At 34.3% G+C, this 20,048-nt stretch overlaps 1 protein-coding gene and 1 pseudogene across 14 annotated transcripts in view; one reads left to right on the top strand and one right to left on the bottom strand.

The window, feature by feature from the left end:
• The window catches only part of CSNK1G1 (casein kinase 1 gamma 1), a 150,233-nt gene that overhangs the window by 81,997 nt on the left and 48,188 nt on the right, over positions 1-20,048 (bottom strand). For all 14 annotated transcript variants that reach the window (XR_012507761.1, XR_006724893.2, XR_012507754.1 and 11 more), the window contains one exon: positions 12,740-13,139. Coding sequence is in view for 4 of the 14 variants with exons in the window: in XM_074366351.1 (XP_074222452.1) it covers positions 12,740-12,920 (181 nt within the window). In the remaining 10 variants the exon portion in view is untranslated. The remainder of the gene's footprint in view (positions 1-12,739; positions 13,140-20,048) is intronic.
• Positions 186-285, top strand: LOC123617034 (U6 spliceosomal RNA; annotated as a pseudogene).

Below are 20,048 nucleotides of genomic sequence, written 5' to 3'. Positions count from 1 at the left end.
CCTAGAAACATAGTATGTCTTTTAATCGGAGAAGTATTTGTATCTCTTAAAACTCAAGTAGGGAACTCTTTTATATAAATGAATTTTTCATGTAAGTGATACTCCTTCAATAAAAGTTAAAAAGTAAAATCATTTACAATGGAAATGTTTCTAAAGTTTCATGTTTCACAAAGGGAGTATCGGGTGCTCACTCTGGTAGCATACTGTTTACTAAAATTGATACAGAGATTAGCATGGCCCCTGAACAAAGATGACATGCAAATTCATGAAGTGTTCCAAATATTTACAGATTTGCAGTTATGACACAAATAAGTCAATGGGGATGTAATACACAGCATTATATACATGACTATCATTAATATTTTGAAAGTTGCTAAAAGAGGAAATTTTACAAGTTATTATCACAAGAAAAATTTTGTAAATATGTGTGATGATGGATGTTAACTAGACTTACTGTGATCATTTTGCAATATATACAAATAATGAATCATTATGTTGTATACCTGAAGCTAATGTTGTATGTTGATTATACCTCAATAAAAACTTTTTAAGAATATCTGATTTTTTTCTTATTACATCTGGTCAAGATGAATAATTACATTACACAACTCGAGCAACACCCTTAGGGGTTAGTTGAGTATATAAAGCTATTCTGCCCAGACTGTTCTGCTTTGTGTACTTTGTTTCCTCCCTTGCTATCAGTCTATCAGTGATCATTTTTTTGATATATGTTAATACCTTCTTCTTTCTGTGTTTCTATTCTATGGAAGAATGAGAAAACTAATAGGCTGGTTAGAAATTCATATAAAATAAGGGAAAGACTAAAGATCTAAAGAACAGGAACTTTACACAGATCCTAAAATATCTATTTTGATGGCTAAGAAATTTTTAATTTTTATTGGTGTTTTAGTTTGTTTTCTGGTCCTCAGTTTTGATGCAGAGAGCTACAGCTTGTTAAGAAAAACACCACCACATATAGTTTTACTATAACATGGCTAAAAACTTTAGGACATGTAACTTATAATTCTAATTTACATTAATGTTAACTTATATTCTATATAAAATTTTGTGAAAGAATACATTTAGTCTTGTCTATTCTGAAATACGAGTATTTTAGAGAAGAAAACTGCAGAAAATTATACTTTTATTACTGATGTATACATTTTCTGCCCTATATAATTTATGTAGCAAGCTATAAAGGATGATGTACTGTATTTCTGATAATAATCTACATTTATGAAAATGTTTATTGTAGTATATACTTATAATAATAATAATAAAACCTAGAAGTAACTGAAGCCCAATTTTATGTTTACAAATGTGGCAATCCACTTTCAGAAACGGAATAGCCATTAAACTTACAATTATTAAAATCACATAGGAATTTAGTAAATAAAAATACAAAATCTCAAAGCATATCTAACTTTGTTTAGAACAAAGCACACATATATGCATATGCATGTGAATATACTCATATATCCATTTAGACTTGCACAAATGAACAAAGACTTTGCTCTAATTTTGTGTGATTTACAATTCTGTCAACAAAAACAAAAACCCAAACAAAAACAAAACAAGCTTCATGAATTGGAATTACACTTAACTCCTCTATAGGCTACATGTTCAAATCCGAATTCAATTATTATTTAGATTAGTCCATCTCCGAAGTAGTTTATAAAACAAAGTAGAAAAAGGAGCATCACAACCTCAAAAAAAAAAAAAAGGTCAACTTTTAGTTTCACAGTACAAACATACAAACATTAGCCTAAACTACCTAGATGAGCCCTTTAATCAAAGAAACACTAAGAATTACTTATATCAAAAGGCATTTACTGTTTCAGCTTTTTACCACCCAGGTAACTGAAGAACTTCCACTATTACCCTTTAGATATCAGTACCACCAGATAAAATTTGCTTCATGTTTAACCATATAAAAAAATTAAATCCAGAAAACTTGTACTTTTTGGGTGGAGTGGGAGTGAGATCAGAAGTTCTAATTAATTTATGACCTTTGGGGCGGGGTGGAAAACATGACGTGCAATTCCTTCCAAGGTTTTTTTTTTTATTGCCTATAGAACAAAGTCCAAAATCTACATCATGGCCCACAGCCAGTCAAGAACAGATTCTGTTTACATCTCTAGCCTGACTTCTCACTGTACCTTATTTAAATAAAAAGCTAAGGATAGAATACGGGACAGTGTTTATAATATCCTTCACTTTGATTTTACTTTAAATTTCAAAATACATACCTAATAAAATTAAAAATAATTAAAAATTAATTATTAATTAATTAGTCAACACTTTCCCTCCTCACCGCTTAGAAAATCTCTGAAGATTAAAGTGGGTCCAACATAGAAACTAGATTGTGGAGCTTAAAACAAAAGATTATTGGCTATTATTTTATACTTTATATTTATTTTCCTGGTAATAGGTGTAATTATATTGAACATCTATGATTATCACCTTTGGAATTAGAAATTAATTCTCATGTCCAATTTAATGTTTTTTTTTCCAGCATGTATTTCAACTACATATGTAACCAATAAGTGATATAACTACATGATATATAATAGAATATCTGTCTAAGGATGTCCCAGATCTGGGGTCCAGTTCAACTCTGTGGCAAGCCAGTTTATTTTACCTGGACCAAATCACTTAGTTTGTAATTTCTTTCAGTTTTGAAATGATAAACCTTGGACTAGACAACGCCAAAATTACTCAGAGGTCCAAAAATGTAGTAACTATTACTTTGGTTGATCTTGACTTTACATATCTAGTAAATCAGTCTAAGTTAACTATAAGCTTTTGGCAGGGTAAATCCCACTCCTGTCTCACAGTAAACTCACAGCCATCTTTCCCACATAAGTACTGCTAATCTAGTTATCAGGCTTGAAATTATAGAGTAGGGTTCTTGAATCACAATCAGGTCTTTCATTCAACTCATTGCTTACTCAACATAATACTGAATCTTGCTTCTGTTAACCAGTCACTGTATTAGCTAACCCACCTCAAACTTTGTGTTCTATGGTGATTCTATTAGTATATTCTTCAAAGATCTCTAACCAATTCCCAATTGAACTGAATGGAACCAAAATACAGAGCTCTATTGTTCAGCATCAGTGATGACAACGATCCATCCCATTCATTTGGGTAAGTGTTTAAAACAACTACAAATCTACTTCATTATCTTATCCACCAGCTTACATTTCTATATCTGTTACCAGAACATCACAAAAGTGTGTCAAATAAATACTTTGCTGAATAAAAATATATGATAAAAGAGACATCTGGAAAAAAAAAAAAAGAAAAGAAGAAACACAAGGAAAAAAAAGACATCTGATTAAACATGGAAGATAAAATGTAGGCATTTTACTCTATTCCTTTCCAAAAGCCCAATGAAATGACAAAAGAAAAAAGAAAAAGTAAAAACAGGTGAGAAAACAGCAGACTAGAGATGCCAACACTTTGGAAGATAAGAAATGAACAGCCAACAGTGGTAACTGACTTAGCCGACCTGAGACAGCTGACAGATATGTACTGGAGAAGAGGAATCTAAATGCTTAGATTATCTAATTATATTGACAGAAATTTTACAATTTTGTTGGAAACTTGAGAGGAAGAATTAATAATAGGTATGTAGATAACCAAGAACATTTTTAAAAATCAAGTATCAGAAATTTTTAATTCTGAGGAGGGTAGGGTGGGGATGTACTAGGAAGGAAATACAATAGGGCTCTCATAGCCCAGTTATGAATAGTATGTCCACAACCATAACATGAGAAATGCAGAAAAATGGTTTAACCAAAAAGTATGACATAAGTATATAGGCAGAATGTCAGGAGTATGTGATTGGGATGGTACCATAAGAAAAATCAATAAACAATGTCTAGGTGGGGGAGGATATAGCTCAAGTGCTAGAGCACATGCTTAGCATGCACAAGGTCCTCGGTTCTATCCCCAGTATCTCCTCTAAAAAAATAGATAAATAAAATAAACCTAATTACCCCCCAAATAAACACATAACAAAAATGAAATTAAAAAAAAAAAAGTCTAACATTGGAAAAAATATTTAGAAAAAAGGAGATATCTACAGGACATGGTTAAGAGTTGAAATGCTTACCTGTACTGATCAGGTCTTTAAAATTGACGTCACATAATTATTTTCATCAAAATTAAATTACAAAAAATATATACCTTTAGCATTATCTTGCCCTAGTAACCTTAATTCAGCAAAAAGCTTAATTAACCTAGCATGACCTGTGCTTTGAGACCCCACTATGGCTGGCAGTGAACTCTACTTCCTTTGATAAGAGCTTTGCCTTTTTCTGGAAAAGTAGGGCCATAAATTCAACAGTTTTCTCCTTAGGATGCACAATCATTGGGGGAGGATATAGTTCAAGTCGTAGAGCGTGTGCTTAGCATGCACAAGGTCCTGGGTTCAATCCCCAGTACCTCCATCAAAAAACTACATAAATAAACCTAATGACCTCCCCCTGCAAAAAAAAAAAAAAAAAAAAAAAAAGAAGAAGTATGCACGATCGTCATGTAAATATTGATCCTCATAATCAAATCCATAATCACCCTAGTTTCATAGTCCTGCTGAACAATTCCAAACTGGTTTAGCAATCCTGAAAATTTTACTGTTAAGTTATCCTGATTAGCCAAAATGTCAGTGCATAATCCTGTGATACCTCTGAAGTCACCGAGTTAACCTGACACAGTCTGTGCATCGGTATACGTGATTAAAACTGTTTGCTCCTGCCATTTTTTTTAATGGATTGTGCTATTGACGGAAAGAATCCTCCTTCAAGAGCCGTTAAAGCTGTTTACCCTCAAGAAATTGTGCTTGAATCAGAACGAAGAGGGAGCAATTCCAAAAGAAATTTAAACCACAATACTATTAGAATAAGAATTTTATATACATTTGTGGTTTTCCAAGAAAGTTAAAATACATTATACCTGGGGTCATATGGAAAACAAATGATATAATGTTACATACCTATGAAGCAGGAACCTAAGTATCAGTTTCTGAGAGGAAATAATGTATTTTGTCAGGTACTACAACTTACTGCAACACATACACAAATGTAAACACACACATATCTCCAAAGAGACAAAACATGTGGGACAAAATATGAACAACTGGTAAATCTAGGTGTTAATGTATTACAGATATTCACCATCCTATCCTTTTTAGTTTTTTTGTAAAATTTTGACATTTTTCTTCATACAAGTTGGGTAAAAATAAAAATGTTAAGCAATGTTTTATATTATTTATACAAACCAAGTACTCACTATGTTGCCATCACTGTCTTAGATGATTATATACATTATCCGAATTTTATCTCCACAACAAATATGTAAGGTAGATATTATTATCATCCTCATCTTACATGGAAAAAAAAATGAAACTTGGAAAGGCAATATGACTCCAGGACTCTCTACTTTTAACCACTTGAGTAAGAGAGTAAGGCCATGACTCCTGAAACTTTTTAGTTTGTTCCTACCACAGACCCTAAAAATTTGCAAATTTATAGGAAAACCTTAACAAAGTTGTAAAAGCACAATACAGTCACCCCTCACTATCTATGGTGGACTGCTTCCAGGACCCCCATGACTATCAAAATCTGTGGTTGCAGATGCTCAAGTCCTTTATATAAAACGGTGCAGTATTTGCATATAACCTAGGTACATCCTCTGTACACTAGATCTAGGTCACTAGACTACTTACAATATCTAATACAATATAAATGCTGTGTAAATAGTTGTAAATATGATGTTAAATCCGATCCAAACAGTCTCCTGGCACAGGGCAAATTAAAGTTTTGCTTTTTGGAACTTTATCAGATTTTTATTTTCCCCTGAATATTTTCCATCCCTACTTGGTTGAATCCACAGATGCAGAACCTGCAGATGTGGAGGGCTGACTGTGTATCAGTTTTTTCTGTTTTATTGACTGGCTTGGTTTTTGGCTGATACAGATTTAGTTTCACTTGTTCAAAATGCTAAGATTTCCTAAGAAATTGTGAATAAAAAAGTAAACATTTCATTTTACAATGCTTTCGCTTTCAACTAGAGAAGAACACTTTAAAATCTTGTTTTAAGCCTACATTCGCTCAGATTTTTCAAAAAATTTCAACTTTAAGTAATTCAGATAAGAACAATGCACAGAGAAGTCGTCATGTACACCCTACTTCAGTCACAGAAACAGTCGTCTTATTTTAGAAGCAAGGGAGGAGTGTGTCACAGAACAAGGTGATACCCTTAGCCAATTTACCTTCGTCAGAAACATCCTTCTGCGCTAATGTACTTCTGCATATTTCACCAGATACCAAAGACAGAAAAGAGCAAGAAGGTAAATTCTTTGTGCCTCCATTTTCTTGTTTGTAAGCAAAAATGTTCTTAACAATACCCTATTCACAAGGATAGTATAAAGATTATTAAAATCACGTGTCCGACTAGGTAGTCTAAAGGGTCTCCTAAAACATAAGCATACACCTATCGGATATGAAATCACCTATCTACTTATTCTTGCAACTAAGAAGAAAAAAAGCTGTTATCTGTAGACTTAGGGACACACATTTTCTTAATTCTGGAGAATTAAGAATTCTCCATTCTTAATCATTTGTATCTTAATGTTTACATGAGTCTTTCCAGACCTGATTCAGCAAAAAGACTCAAAATTAAAAAAAAACAAAAACTAAAAACAACCTGCAGATCTGTTTCAACTCCATCATGTCCTCCCTCCTTTTATTCATGATCATCCTTCATCAATCTTCCTTTCTCAAATCTTCAAAATTCCCCTTTCCATTGAGCAACATACACAGGTAAGACTCCACAGAAATAATCTTTCCATTGAAAAAACACACAAAGGCCACAAAAAGGCAACGCTTAAAAGAAGAAATATAAATAACTATGTAAAGACGTTTAACTTCACCCATGTACACATACACATTTAATAAGATACCATTTTTCCTTACCAGACCAGCGTAAGTGAAGATTCTTGATAATGTTCGAGGTTTCTGAAGAGATAGAGAAACACACACACACACACACACACACACACACACACACACACACACACACACACACAGAGAAAGTAAAGGGAAACCATCTTCCTGGAGGGTAAGTTGACAACGTATAACAAAATCATAAATATGTATTTATCAATCCACCTTTGATTCAGAAAGTACACTTCCAGGATTTATCCTAAGAAAATAATCAGGGAAGTTGGGACTAAAAGGATGTATTATATTACACGTGTCTACAAGGATGTTCAGTATAGTACTTATAATTAAAAAACAGAAATAATTTATATGTATACTAAGGCTAGCTTATAAATTACTGAGTAACTATACACATTAAAATGAATGATCTGTATTTAAGCTGAAACCTTAAGAAATTCATGCTGTATTAAGTGATAAAAGCAGATTTATAACAGTTTGGTTGCAGTTCTAAAATATGTCCTGACACATTTTTTTATTCTGAAAAATTAAATAAAACAAAATTAGTGGTTATCTTTTGAGACACTTAAGTAAAATTTTCAAACAATGTTGGGGCAACGGCATGTTTTCTTTTTAAAAAGGTTCCTTTAAAGGATATTTTTTGCTTTTTGTTTTTCTGGTTACTAAATATATGTACCCATTAAAAAAAAATAGAACAAAAAGGAAGGAAAAAGGGAAATGTCTCAGAAATATATAAACAGAAGTAAAAGACAAAGGCTATAATTAGCTTCTCCTGCTTAACATTAGGGCTTAACAGCCCACCCCTCCAGACACTCTTCTCTAGACTTCTCAACTTCTCTACTCCTCAGGCTCTTCCTCTTTCAGCATCCCTTAAATGTACCCTCTCTCTCCTAATCACACAAGCTCCACAAGCACCATCTCATCACCCATGACTGCATGTTCATTAACACCTACATAGTGATGATTTCTTCATCTCTATCTGAAGCCTAAACTTTTCTAAGTTTCAGAGTCACATTTCTGCATATGTGCTGCACACTCCTGAAAGTCAATACATTCACAAACTCTAACTACTTGCCTTTCCCATCGCCTACTCTAGGGCTGTATTTCCTACATCTATTAAGGGTTTCCTCATTCTCTTGGTTTTCCCAACCTGGCAAGCTCAATCATCTTCGACCCCTTCCCCTAAAATAACTGGTGACCAAATCCTATAGCCTACTTCTAAAATTTCTCTCTAATTCATCCCTTCCTTTCCATCTCACTGCCATTTTCAGAGTTAAGGTGGGCCTGGCCATTCCCGACTTGGACTATAAAGCCAGACAAACATTTCTTAAGTACCCACTGTATGCCTCACACAGTAAAAGTAGTTAAGAATATAAATATGAGAATGTTAATAAAGCAAATTACTACCATTAAGTATTTCTTGAGATAGAGAGATGGAGGAACATGTCACAATGTGACAAGCACTACAATCAGAGCAAAATCCAAGAGATGTCAACCTCCTTCCTATCTGATCTAATCTTAACAGCACCGGGAATTATCTTTCTAGAATACAAACCAGATCATGTTGTAAAACCCTTGATAATTCTATTCCACTGCCTACAGGATAAAGTCCAAATGCTTTAATACCATGCAAACACTTCACAGTCTGGTCCTAAGTTATCTAACAGCCTCATCCATAACTTTTCTTTCACTTCACACCCCATAACCCAATCATGTAAAACTAGTTGCTGCTCTTGACAATACGCTAAGCACTTTCACAACAGTGTCTGTGCCTCCTGCCTTTGCAGAGTGCTTCTTCCTTGTGCTCACCAGTGAAGTCCTGTCCAACTCTCCCATTAACTACCCTTCCTCTGTGAAATCTTCATTAACCTTCTCTGCCAGTGTAGTTTTCAGAACAATCTATTACAATACTTATTACTTGGTGTTGTAATTTGTTTTTCTTCCTCTCTACCACTAGACTATGAGATTCCTATTTTTTTAATTGTAGTTGATTTATAATATTGGATTAATTTCAGGTGTATAGCAAAGTGATTCAGTTATACATATATTTTTCAGATTCTTTTCCATTATGGATTATTACAAAACACTGAATACAGTTCTTTGAGATACATAGTAAATCCTTGTTATCTGTTATATATGTACAGTAGTGTGTATCTGTTAATCCCATGCTCCAAATTTATCCCTCTCTCCTAGACTGTGAGATTCTTAAGGACAGAAACTACATCTTGTTATTCTTAGTATCTTTGCCAAAGTCCAGCAAGATAGTAAATATACAAGAAATATTTGTTAAATGGATGATGGGGTGGAAATAGATTTGTAGAAAACCAAAATTATTTTTTTGGTTCTCTGTCTGGAATCCAGGAGTCTAAACAGTAAGGCTACTACCTACTACGATCCCCTACATACCAGGAAACCAAAAGAGCCTGTATTTTTTTCTCCCCTCATCCTATTCATCTGATTATCTACCCATCCATCCCACAAAGAACAGCAGCATATAATACAGATAGAATCTCTGCCCTCCAATGGGTTTGGGAGACTTAATACTCAATACTCAAGTAAGGAGAGACAATTAACAGATAAATATATAAAATAATTTCAGAAAGTGATCAATGTGATGAATTAAAAAAAGCAGTTTGATGGGACAGGTAGTGGCTGGGGGAGAAATGTGCTATTTTAAAGAAGTCACAGAAGATTTCTCTGAGACAGTAACATAAAAGCTGAGGCCTGAAGGATGAGAAACAACTAGCTAAACAAAATTTTGAAGAAAAAATTCTGCAGGCAGAGGGAACTGTAAGCATAAAAGCTCTGAAGCAGAAATGCACTTGATTATTTAAGGGACAGAAGAGATGGTGTGGCTAGAGAAAGAAATGAATTTGGAAAAGAAAGTACAGCCTTGTAAGTGATAGCCTTGGTGGAGGCCTATCTGAACCTGCCTGAAGTTTGGAATTTCCCAGTTTACATCTTCTGTTGTCTACACAGTCTTCTACTTCTAACATCATAGCAAGAAGACAATGGAATGGGGTATACAGCACATCCTATTGTCAGGAAGATGTCAAAAGTACCTTTTCTGGTTTTTGTTGATAAAAAGTATTCCTATATACAACACCCTAGCAATAATGGTCCCAGGGCTAATGAAAACCTGATCAGCACACAGGAATTAAACCACTTCAAAAGAAAGACAAATTCTTTTTACCGACTACAAAGCAAGTCAAAATGAGAACTATCGTAATTATCCTAGATTCATTAGAGGAAAAACACTTTATTACTCTGAAAATATATATGAGCTACAAATTTATCCTTTTAATAGATTCTTCCATTCATGTATAAACTTAAAGATCATATAATACAAATCTAGACTTAATTAAACAAAATAGACTTCCAGTTTTCATTGACCAAGGTTTTTTTTCCACTTGATAGAAATTAAACAATTTTGTTTTGAGAATGCATGAATTTATAAGCATTATAAACTGCCTCTCAGCAGTAATTTTGTGGATGTTTATGTCATAAACTATTTAATTCAAGTACTACTGTGATGTTAGAGCAAAGACAATCCATTACTGAAATGAATATTCACAAAACTACCTGTTAAAGCAACTCAGTAGTTGCTGGGAACTAAAGCAGTGTGAAATTACACATCTTACTCCTATTCTCAGTAGCATCTGCTGGCTTTGCTAACCCAAATATGAACACATCACTAAATATAAAGAGCCTTTCATTATCCTAGGCAGGTCTTAAAATTCCAGGCTGCCAGCCTACTAGTAGTAAGAATAAATTCATTCTCAGCATCCCTAAATTCACTTCTGTACCCAGTGATCTCTGGCTGGGGCAGTGATGTTTCCCCAAATCTCTCTATGGTGGATCAGAGATAAGATTTTTTTCCATCTTCTTTTGCAAAATCATCAGAAGTCGCACTGGTAACCAACAATAATCATCTTTATGCTTCCATGCTCCCATTCCCTCAAAGGGCAGTCTCTTACAACGGGTCTCCATAATAATGCATAGCCTCTGTGGAGAAAGGGGAACCCTCCTACACTGCTGGTGGGAATGCAGTTTGGTGCAGCCACTGTGGAAAACAGTGTGGAGATTCCTCAAAAGACTAGGAATAGACTTACCATATGACCCAGGAATCCCACTCCTGGGCTTGTATCCAGAAGGAAATCTACTTCAGGATGACACCTGCACCCCAATGTTCATAGCAGCACTATTTACAATAGCCAAAACATGGAAACAGCCTAAATGTCCATCAACAGGTGACTGGATAAAGAAGCTGTGGTATATTTATACAATGGAATACTACTCAGCCATAAAAACCGACAACATAATGCCATTTGCAGCAACATGGATGCTCCTGGAGAATGTCATTCTAAGTGAAGTAAGCCAGAAAGAGAAAGAAAAATACCATATGAGATCGCTCATATGTGGAATCTAAAAAACAAAAACAAAAACAAACAAACAAAAACAAAGCGTAAATAAAGGACAGAAATAGACTCACAGACAGAGAATACAGACTTGTGGTTACCAGGGGGGCAGAGGGTGGGAAGGGATAGACTGGGATTTCAAAATTGTAGAATAGACTACACTGTATAGCACAGGGAAATATACACAAAATGTTATGATAACTCACAGAGAAAAAAATGTGACAATGAGTGTGTATATGTCCATGAATAACTGAAAAATTGTGCTGAACACTGGAATTTGACACAACATTGTAAAATGATTATAAATCAATAAAAAATGTTAAAAAAAATTAAAAAAAAAATAATGCATAGCCTCAACAGCTGCGACAAATAAGAAAACACTCTAGCCTAAAAGGGGACCTGTTTACAATCCCCAAGCTGATGACCAACTTCATGTATTTATAAGAGCTTTCATTTTCTCTTCCCCATTCACCTAGGGAGGGCCACAAAAAGTTTATAAATACCCAATGTATCTTCTTCCCAATTTCACATCTTCAAACTGGTTGATTTCATCATTATTCATCATTTCACTCATAAACTAACAGTTGAAATAAAAAATCCTTTCCTTGGGGGATGGGGAATAGCTCAGTGGTAGAGTGCATGCTTGGCATGCACAAGGTCCTGGGCTCAATTCCCAGTACCTCCATTTAAAATATATTACTTAATTAATTAAAGTAAAATATAAAATATTTTTAAAATCCTCTCCTTGGTTGGGAAATAAAATTACATGATTTCTGTCTGAAGTTCCAGCTCAATCCTGATGCTGGGATTTCCAGGAAGAAATGCAAACATAGTATCAGTTGGAAAACCTCTCTAAACAGGATATACATCCTTGCAGACGAAGTATGGGTATTACTGAGTAAGGAGTTACTCTTCCCTTACCAGGGGTAGAGTCTGAATTAAAACAAGCCCTTAACTCTTTCTCAAAGTGTGGTTCAAGGATCAACAGCATCTGGATCAACTGGGAGTTTGTTAAAAAGACAGAATATAGAACTCTATCTCTCAGACCATCTAAATCAGAATCTTCATTTTACTGATATCTATATGCAAATATCCCTGCAATATCAAATCTCACAATTGGTGGAAAATTAAAATCCTATCACACACAAAGAGAGATGAACCTTGGATAACAATTACACCTGATAATGACTGTAGTCCTCTTCACAAATTCTTAAGTTTTTTTTTTTAACAATAGATCCTCCTTACAAGAATTTCTCATAAAATTATAAGCTACTTATCTTTAAGCACACCGAAGATTATTATAGCTGCTGCTGTGGTTGCTGTTAGCGTAAGCCAATAATATAACCAAGTGCTTACCTAATCTGAGCTCTCCGAAGTTCCCACACCCTATCTTCTTGCCAACCCTGAAGTTGGGTCCCACCATAAGAACCCCAGAGGATGTCGAGGAACCAGGTGGTCGAGAACAGTGTGCACTCCTTTGAGCCATGGGTTTACTTGTCCGTTGTCTTTCATCCTTCTCCCTGCTAGGATGGTCCATGATCCTACACGACACTGTGTCTGCACAAGTAGCCTTAATCTGTATACTTCTCTTCAATACAAAAGTATATCCAGATAAACCGTAGTCAGAGTAAGGTAAAGAGTTCTTTTGGCACCATATTTATGTTTCTAATTTATCTCCAGGAGATGAAAAACCATTGATTAGTTCTTGTAGGACACGTAGTCTGTAGGTCTCAAGCATAGGAAGATATTTGGTAACCTAGGTAAAAAAATCAAGAAAGCATACAGTTAAAAATTATATTTTAAAACAAATTAAGAAAGTTACCACTAATCAGAATGGATCCTATCCAAAAATGAGCAAGGTGGATAGTTTCCTGAAATGGATTTTGGTTTCATACCCTCCAACAGTTTAGCCATCTGGACTAGTTATTCATCTGGTAACATAAACTCAGTAGGCTGCAGACCATGGCCGCTAAGGGAACACACAACCCTTTAACATCATAAAATGCTTTCTTCTAGCTTTGTACATATGAACCAAAAGAAAGCTATTTGTCAGCTCTTCATCACTGGCTAACAAAGTTATGGTGGGGTTCAGCCCAGTTAAATAAACTGAGGGCAATTAAAAGCTCTTCCCTTTAATTCGGACACAACCTATCAGAAATGAAGCTACTCACTGTTCACTGTCCCCCTCCTCCACCCTCACCATTTATCAAGCACTAACAGCAATCACGAAATCCAAAACAAGTTACTGATGGACACAGACTACTTCTATGAAGGCCTTTCCAAAAACCTATTGGTACCAAGCAGTCTTAGACCAAAGCTTTGGGAAGCTTAACTTTTGGTCTAATTTTCATTGTGGACTGAGTATACAATGTCAGAGCGCCTGAAGCACATCCTCTGTACAACCCCAAAGTGAAAATAAATCTGAGAAACAAAAAAAATATTAAACAAAACTCATCCCTACCAGAATTCTCCAGTGTCTCAATTCAGGACTAAGCCCAAGACAAAAGTTTACAATGATGTAGTTTCGATGCTATTTCTAATAATCTAGGTAAGTGTCCTTAAAAAAAAAATTGTCACCAATCACATACTAAACATATACTTATGTTTCACTTTTATTAAAGATTTTCCTTAAGTTTTTAAGGAAAAAGACTATTAGAACTGCTTGGTTATTACTGCATATATACAATAAAGCAAAAATGTCTAGACTATAAGTTTCTTACAGACACCTTTAATTCCCTACTACAGGGACAGGCACAAAGCTGTGAGTTGAATGCACAAGCAGGCACGTGATCCAAGGATATAATCTGTTTACTTCATTACAGTAGTTAAACTAAACTGTTTACTTTCATCTTTTCTGTTCTCTTTGCATTATTAAACCTGTATAATGATTTTAGGCTTCCATAAAGTTAATTACCAATAAAATGCACTGATCTGAATTCAGGGAATAATACATCTACATTCATAATATATTCTGTTAAGGAAAAAGAATCAGGGTGATAAGAATAAGTCAGAAATGACTGGATTTCTTACAGGAAGAACATTATAAATTTGTATTTTTTCTCTCACTCTTTCTCTCATCTCCAATTTTAGGTAATATTCCTTCAATTATCTTTGTTGTTTACTCAAAGTCCCTCAAACAGTATTGGTAAAGAAAGGGAAATAAAGTCTAAGATGTTTAATTTAGACAGTTCCATCTTAACAGGTGGTTGTGTGTCTATATATGAGAAATTGTCAGGCTATACTTTCTTCCCTTATGTTACATTTTTTGGAGGACAGGTAAAGCGTGTCTTAGCCTAGTCAGACAATTTTGAGCACTCAACTAACTCCCAAAGCCTCATAAATTATTAATAGTACAACAGTGTCATTTAGAAGAGTTGGAAAACTGTACTATCTTGTCTGTTGCTCTTCATATTTTTCATTTGTGTTCACTGTTTTTCTAACAGATGGAGGTTATTTTTATAATGCTTGCCATTAGCTTCCTCCAGTGCATTTAGACTCACGTAATATTAGGTGGAATGATCACTCACAGCCCTCATATCCATGTAAACTTGCATATACGTATTCAAAACACATGCAGTAGCACTTGCCAGGTTAGAAACCTGCAGAAAGCCAAAGATCCCACTCAGCAGGGGAAGTGTTTTTTAAACATCTGCTTATAGATCAGAACAATCACTTTACCTCCCACGAACATGGGAAAAACTCACATTATTACATCGATTTTCTCATCTACTCATGAGACATTAGTACAGTCTAATCTATAATTAGGAAAGATGAATAATATTAAATACTGCGTTATGTGGCACCTCTCATTTAAGAAATCAAACTAATTGAATGATTAGTTTTTAAAATGCTATTTCTTTATCAGCATCCACTGCTGAAAACTATTTCCTACTTCTCAATTATAAACTCTTCAGCTTGCCACTTAAGTCCCTTCAGTATCAGCTCCCTATTTAAATTCATCTCTTAAAAAAAGTTACTACATAAAGCAAAGGAGCATCCACTCTTAGCTCTTACACCTAGAATGACCTCTTAAATCTTCTGCCTTATTTAAGGCCTGATTCATATTCTACATCCTTTATGAAACCTTTTATAACCAATTCATCATTAATGCTTGGAGTACCACTGTCCTGGGTTTGGTGATGAATTTTAACACAAAACCCCAAACGCCTATCCACAAAAGAAATAAAATTTTGAACATGGACTTTAAAAATTTTAAACTTTAAACTATGTTATCTTATTCAGAAAACTGAAAGACAAGCCACAAACTGAAAGAAATATATTTGTAAAATACATATCTGATAAAGGATCTGTACTCAGACTACACCAAGAACTCTAGAACAACAATGAGGTATCACCTCACATCAGTCAGAATGGCTATTACTAAAAAGTCCACAAATGATAAATGCTGGAGAGGGTGTGGAGAAAAGGGAAGCCTCCTACACTGTTGGTAGGAATGTAGTGTGGTGCAGCCACTATGGAAAACAGTATGGAGATTCCTCACAGAACTAAAAACAAACCTACCACATAATCCAGCAATCCCACTCCTGACCATGGATCCGTAAGGAACTCTAATTCGAAAAGATACATGCACCCCAATGTTCACAGAAGCACTATTTACAATAGCCAAGCCATGGAAACAACCTAAATGTCCCATCGACAGATGACTAGATAAAGAAGTTGTGGTATATTTTTACAATGGAATACTACTGAGCCATAAAAAAGAATAAAATAATGCCATTTGCAGCAATATGGATGGACCTAGAGATCCTCATTCTAAGTGAAGTAAGCCAGAAAGAGAAAGAAAAATACCAGATGATAACACTCATATGTGGAATCTAAGAAAAAGAGAACATTAACAAACACATCCACAAAACAGAAACAGACTCACAGACATAGTAATCAATCTTATGGTTACCAAGGGAAACGGGATGGGAAGAGATAAATTTGGGAGTTTGAGATCTGCAAAAGTTAGCCACTATACAAAAAAATAGATTTTAAAAAATTTCTTCTGTATAGCATACAGAACTATATTCAGTATCTTGTAATAATCTTTAATGAAAAAGAATATGAAAATGAATACATGTTTGTATATGCATGACTGGGACATTGTGCTGTACACCAGAAATGGACACACTGTAACTGACTGTACTTCAATAAAATAAACAAACAAACAAATAAATAAATTCTTAAAAAAAAAAAAGAACTCTAGTAGAACAAATCCAATTAAAAATGCGTAAATATTGGAACAGACACCTGGCCAAAGAAGATATACAGATAGTAAATAAGCACACAAGAGTATGCTCAACATCATGTACCATTAGAAAACTATTAAAAAAAAATTTTTTTGCCCCCTACCATGTATCAGATTATATTGATATGTACTCTCATATTTGATTATAAGCTTCTGAAGTTAGGGATCTTCTCGTATTTCTTTTTGTTTCTTGCATACAACTGTGACTTAATAAACACTGAATAATAATTATGATCTTGTATAATAGAAAACAGATTTCCATAACTAAATATTTATACAAAATAATAAAAGTAAAGAGAACTCTCTAACTAACCCTAAGAACTCCTAGAACTGACATAGCAAGAAGCCGGTATTATTTCATTTAAATTCATTAGTGTTAAGATAAAGGCTAGTTAGAATTTCCATTTCATAAGGATATTACATGATTTATTTACAGTTACTAGCAGATAACATACGAAAAAGTTAACTCAAGAACCAGGTCAAATGGAATACCTAAGGTAAACATTAAGTTATACTTTATTTTTTTAAATGACTTCCAAGGACAGCAGTAAAAGATAAACTATATGCTTATATTATTTCTCCTCTTTATTTTAACAGTAGAAGGAGAAAGGAGAGAAATTATATAAATCCATAAGTAGATGTTTATTTTTCCGGTGAATAAACTATTTGGCATCACTCATAACTCATTAAACATGTTAATATTATAATGAATACATACTTGAATTTTTAGAGTCATACTAGCAAGTTCCTTAAGAAACCTAATTCCAGTGGTTTCTACCACTTTAGGCATTTAATTAGAGAAAAGGTATTTTTTTTACTGTTATTCTTTTCTTTTTTTTAACTTTTTTTTTTTTACTGAGTTATAGTCATTTTACAATGTTGTGTCAAATTCCAGCGTAGAGCACAATTTTTCAGTTATACATGAACATACATATATTCATTGTCACTTTTTTTTTCACTGCGAGCTACCACAAGATCTTGTATATATTTTCCTGTGCTATACAGTATAATCTTGTTTATTTATTTTACATTTTGAAATTCCAGTCTGTCCCTTCCCACCCCCCGCCCCCTTAGCAACCACAAGTTTGTATTCTATGTCTATGAGTCCGTTTCTGTTTTGTAGTTATGTTTTGGTTTTTTTTGTTTTAGATGCCACATATGAGCGATCTTATATGGTATTTTTCTTTCCCTTTCTCTTTCTGGCTTACTTCACTTAGAATGACATTCTCCAGGAACATCCATGTTCCTGCAAATGGCATTACGTTGTTGGTTTTTATGGCTGAATAGTATTCCACTGTATAAATATACCACATCTTCCTTATCCAGTCATCTATTGATGGACATTTAGGTTGGTTCCATGCCTTGGCTATTGTAAACAGTGCTGCTATGAACATTGGGGTGCAGGTGTCATTTTGAAATAGGGTTCCTTCTGGATAAATGCCCAGGAGTGGGATTCCTGGGTCATATGGTAAGTCTATTCCTAGTCTTTTGAGGAATCTCCATACTGTTTTCCACAGTGGCTGCACCAAACTGCATTCCCACCACCAGTGTAGGAGGCTTCCCAAGAAAAGGTATTTTTTAAAAGTATGACACTCTACGTGTTCTTTGCAATCAAAAGTTTCAGGAACCCATTTCCCCCTTTCCAGAAGGCATTACTCTATCAATAAAGCTTCACTTAGCAACTGAATAAAAACAGATTTATACACATGGCTTTTGTAACTGGGAAATTTTAAGAGCTCTCTAGCAGAATAAAGAATTGCTGCTAATAGTAAAATCAAGAAATCCAATCCATCAAATTGTATGTGCAGAACTGATGCCAAATCTGCCTGGCTTACATTAGAGTTGAAGAATATGGATGACCATCCTCAGCAGTGGTCAAAGTCTTCCTTCATAGAGCACCCTAGAAGGCATCTCATAGCATTCCAACACATTGAAATGGGAGAAATTTATATTTCCAGTAACTACTACCATGACCCAACATATTAAAAAAAAAAGTTCAAAACCAAAAGTTCATCTGGCCTGAAGTCTCTGTAAGACAGCAATGGATGCTCTGTCAGAGAGACAGACATGGTCTTCTATTATAAATGAAATTACTAAAGTGAATTTATAGTTTTATGTAGTAGTATTTGGAGAAGTTGCATGACAGTTAAAAAAAATTAACTCACATTATAAAACCATCAAAGAAAATATTTAAAGAATTACAGCTGTGAATCTGCTAAGTGAAAAGAAATCAATGATTTACAGTTTATTATTTCAGATTCTCATATATTGGTGTTATCAAAAATGAAGAACATAAATATTTAAAGTCAAAACACACCCAGTCTGTGTTGATAGTCAAGATAAGACTGTCGAGCTTCTAAATCTCTCTCTTCTGATATAACTTATGATGAAATTGTTTATGGGTTTAGGACTGCTGGATCACATAGTAACTGTATGTTTAAACAATTTCCAAAGTGATCAGACTCTCTATTCTACTGTTCCTTCACCTACCACATGTTGGCTTTGGTCCTAATGCTTACAACATTTTGATCATAAGTAGCTTCAGGTATCACTTCCCGTATTAGCGTCCAAAACAGAAATGAAACGACAATAGCAAGACTTTCTCATCATGTATCTTTTTTGGTAAAGATGAAAGTTCTTTACAGAGCCATCAGCAAAATTTCCCTTATGTTGTATTGCCAACAAATAGTGTCTACAACAATATCTGAAACTCCCAAAGAAAGAGATAAAGCCTAGTATGATGTTTAGAATGTAAGATAAATTTCAAGAGCAATTCACACCCAAAGAAGGCATTCAGTCATTGAGTAAAAAAGGTAATTTTTGCATGTGCTTAAAAAAATAGCAAAAATTACAGGACAATTAAAAAAGTATAATACAATTTAACAAACAAAAGGCTAATATTCATTTTAGCTTTTTTTTTTTAAAGGGACAAAATGAGACTCTTAATTAACCTAACAAATTATCAAAATCTGTTTATTTTGGCCAAAATACATATACAGGATGGGAGAGGGTACAGCTCAGTGGCAGAGTGCATGCTTAGCATGCATGAGGTCATGGGTTTGATCCCCAGTTCCTCTGTTAAATAAAAAAAGTGATAATAAGTAAGTAAACCTAGTTACCTCCCCACTCCACCGACAAAAAAAAAAAAAAAAAAGAATTAAAAAAAATTCCATTACAGGAGTGCTATTATTAAAAGGAAGAACAATGTTTACAGGTTGTAGTAGTATTATTATTATTTGGCGGGTGGGGGGTAGGATTTATTACTTGCAGCAACTAAGGACAATACCAGGGATCTTTCCCAAAGCAGTGTCTCAGTTCTGGTGTTATTAATCTTTCTTCCACAAATTCCAAGTATTAATTTCTCTCATTCCTACTATCCTACACCCTCATTGCTCAATCTATTCCCACCTGACT

Source organism: Camelus bactrianus, chromosome 6, assembly GCF_048773025.1.
Source record: "Camelus bactrianus isolate YW-2024 breed Bactrian camel chromosome 6, ASM4877302v1, whole genome shotgun sequence".
In the NCBI taxonomy this organism is placed as follows: Eukaryota; Metazoa; Chordata; class Mammalia; order Artiodactyla; family Camelidae; genus Camelus; species Camelus bactrianus.
This window is presented reverse-complemented; position numbering and strand designations above follow the sequence as displayed.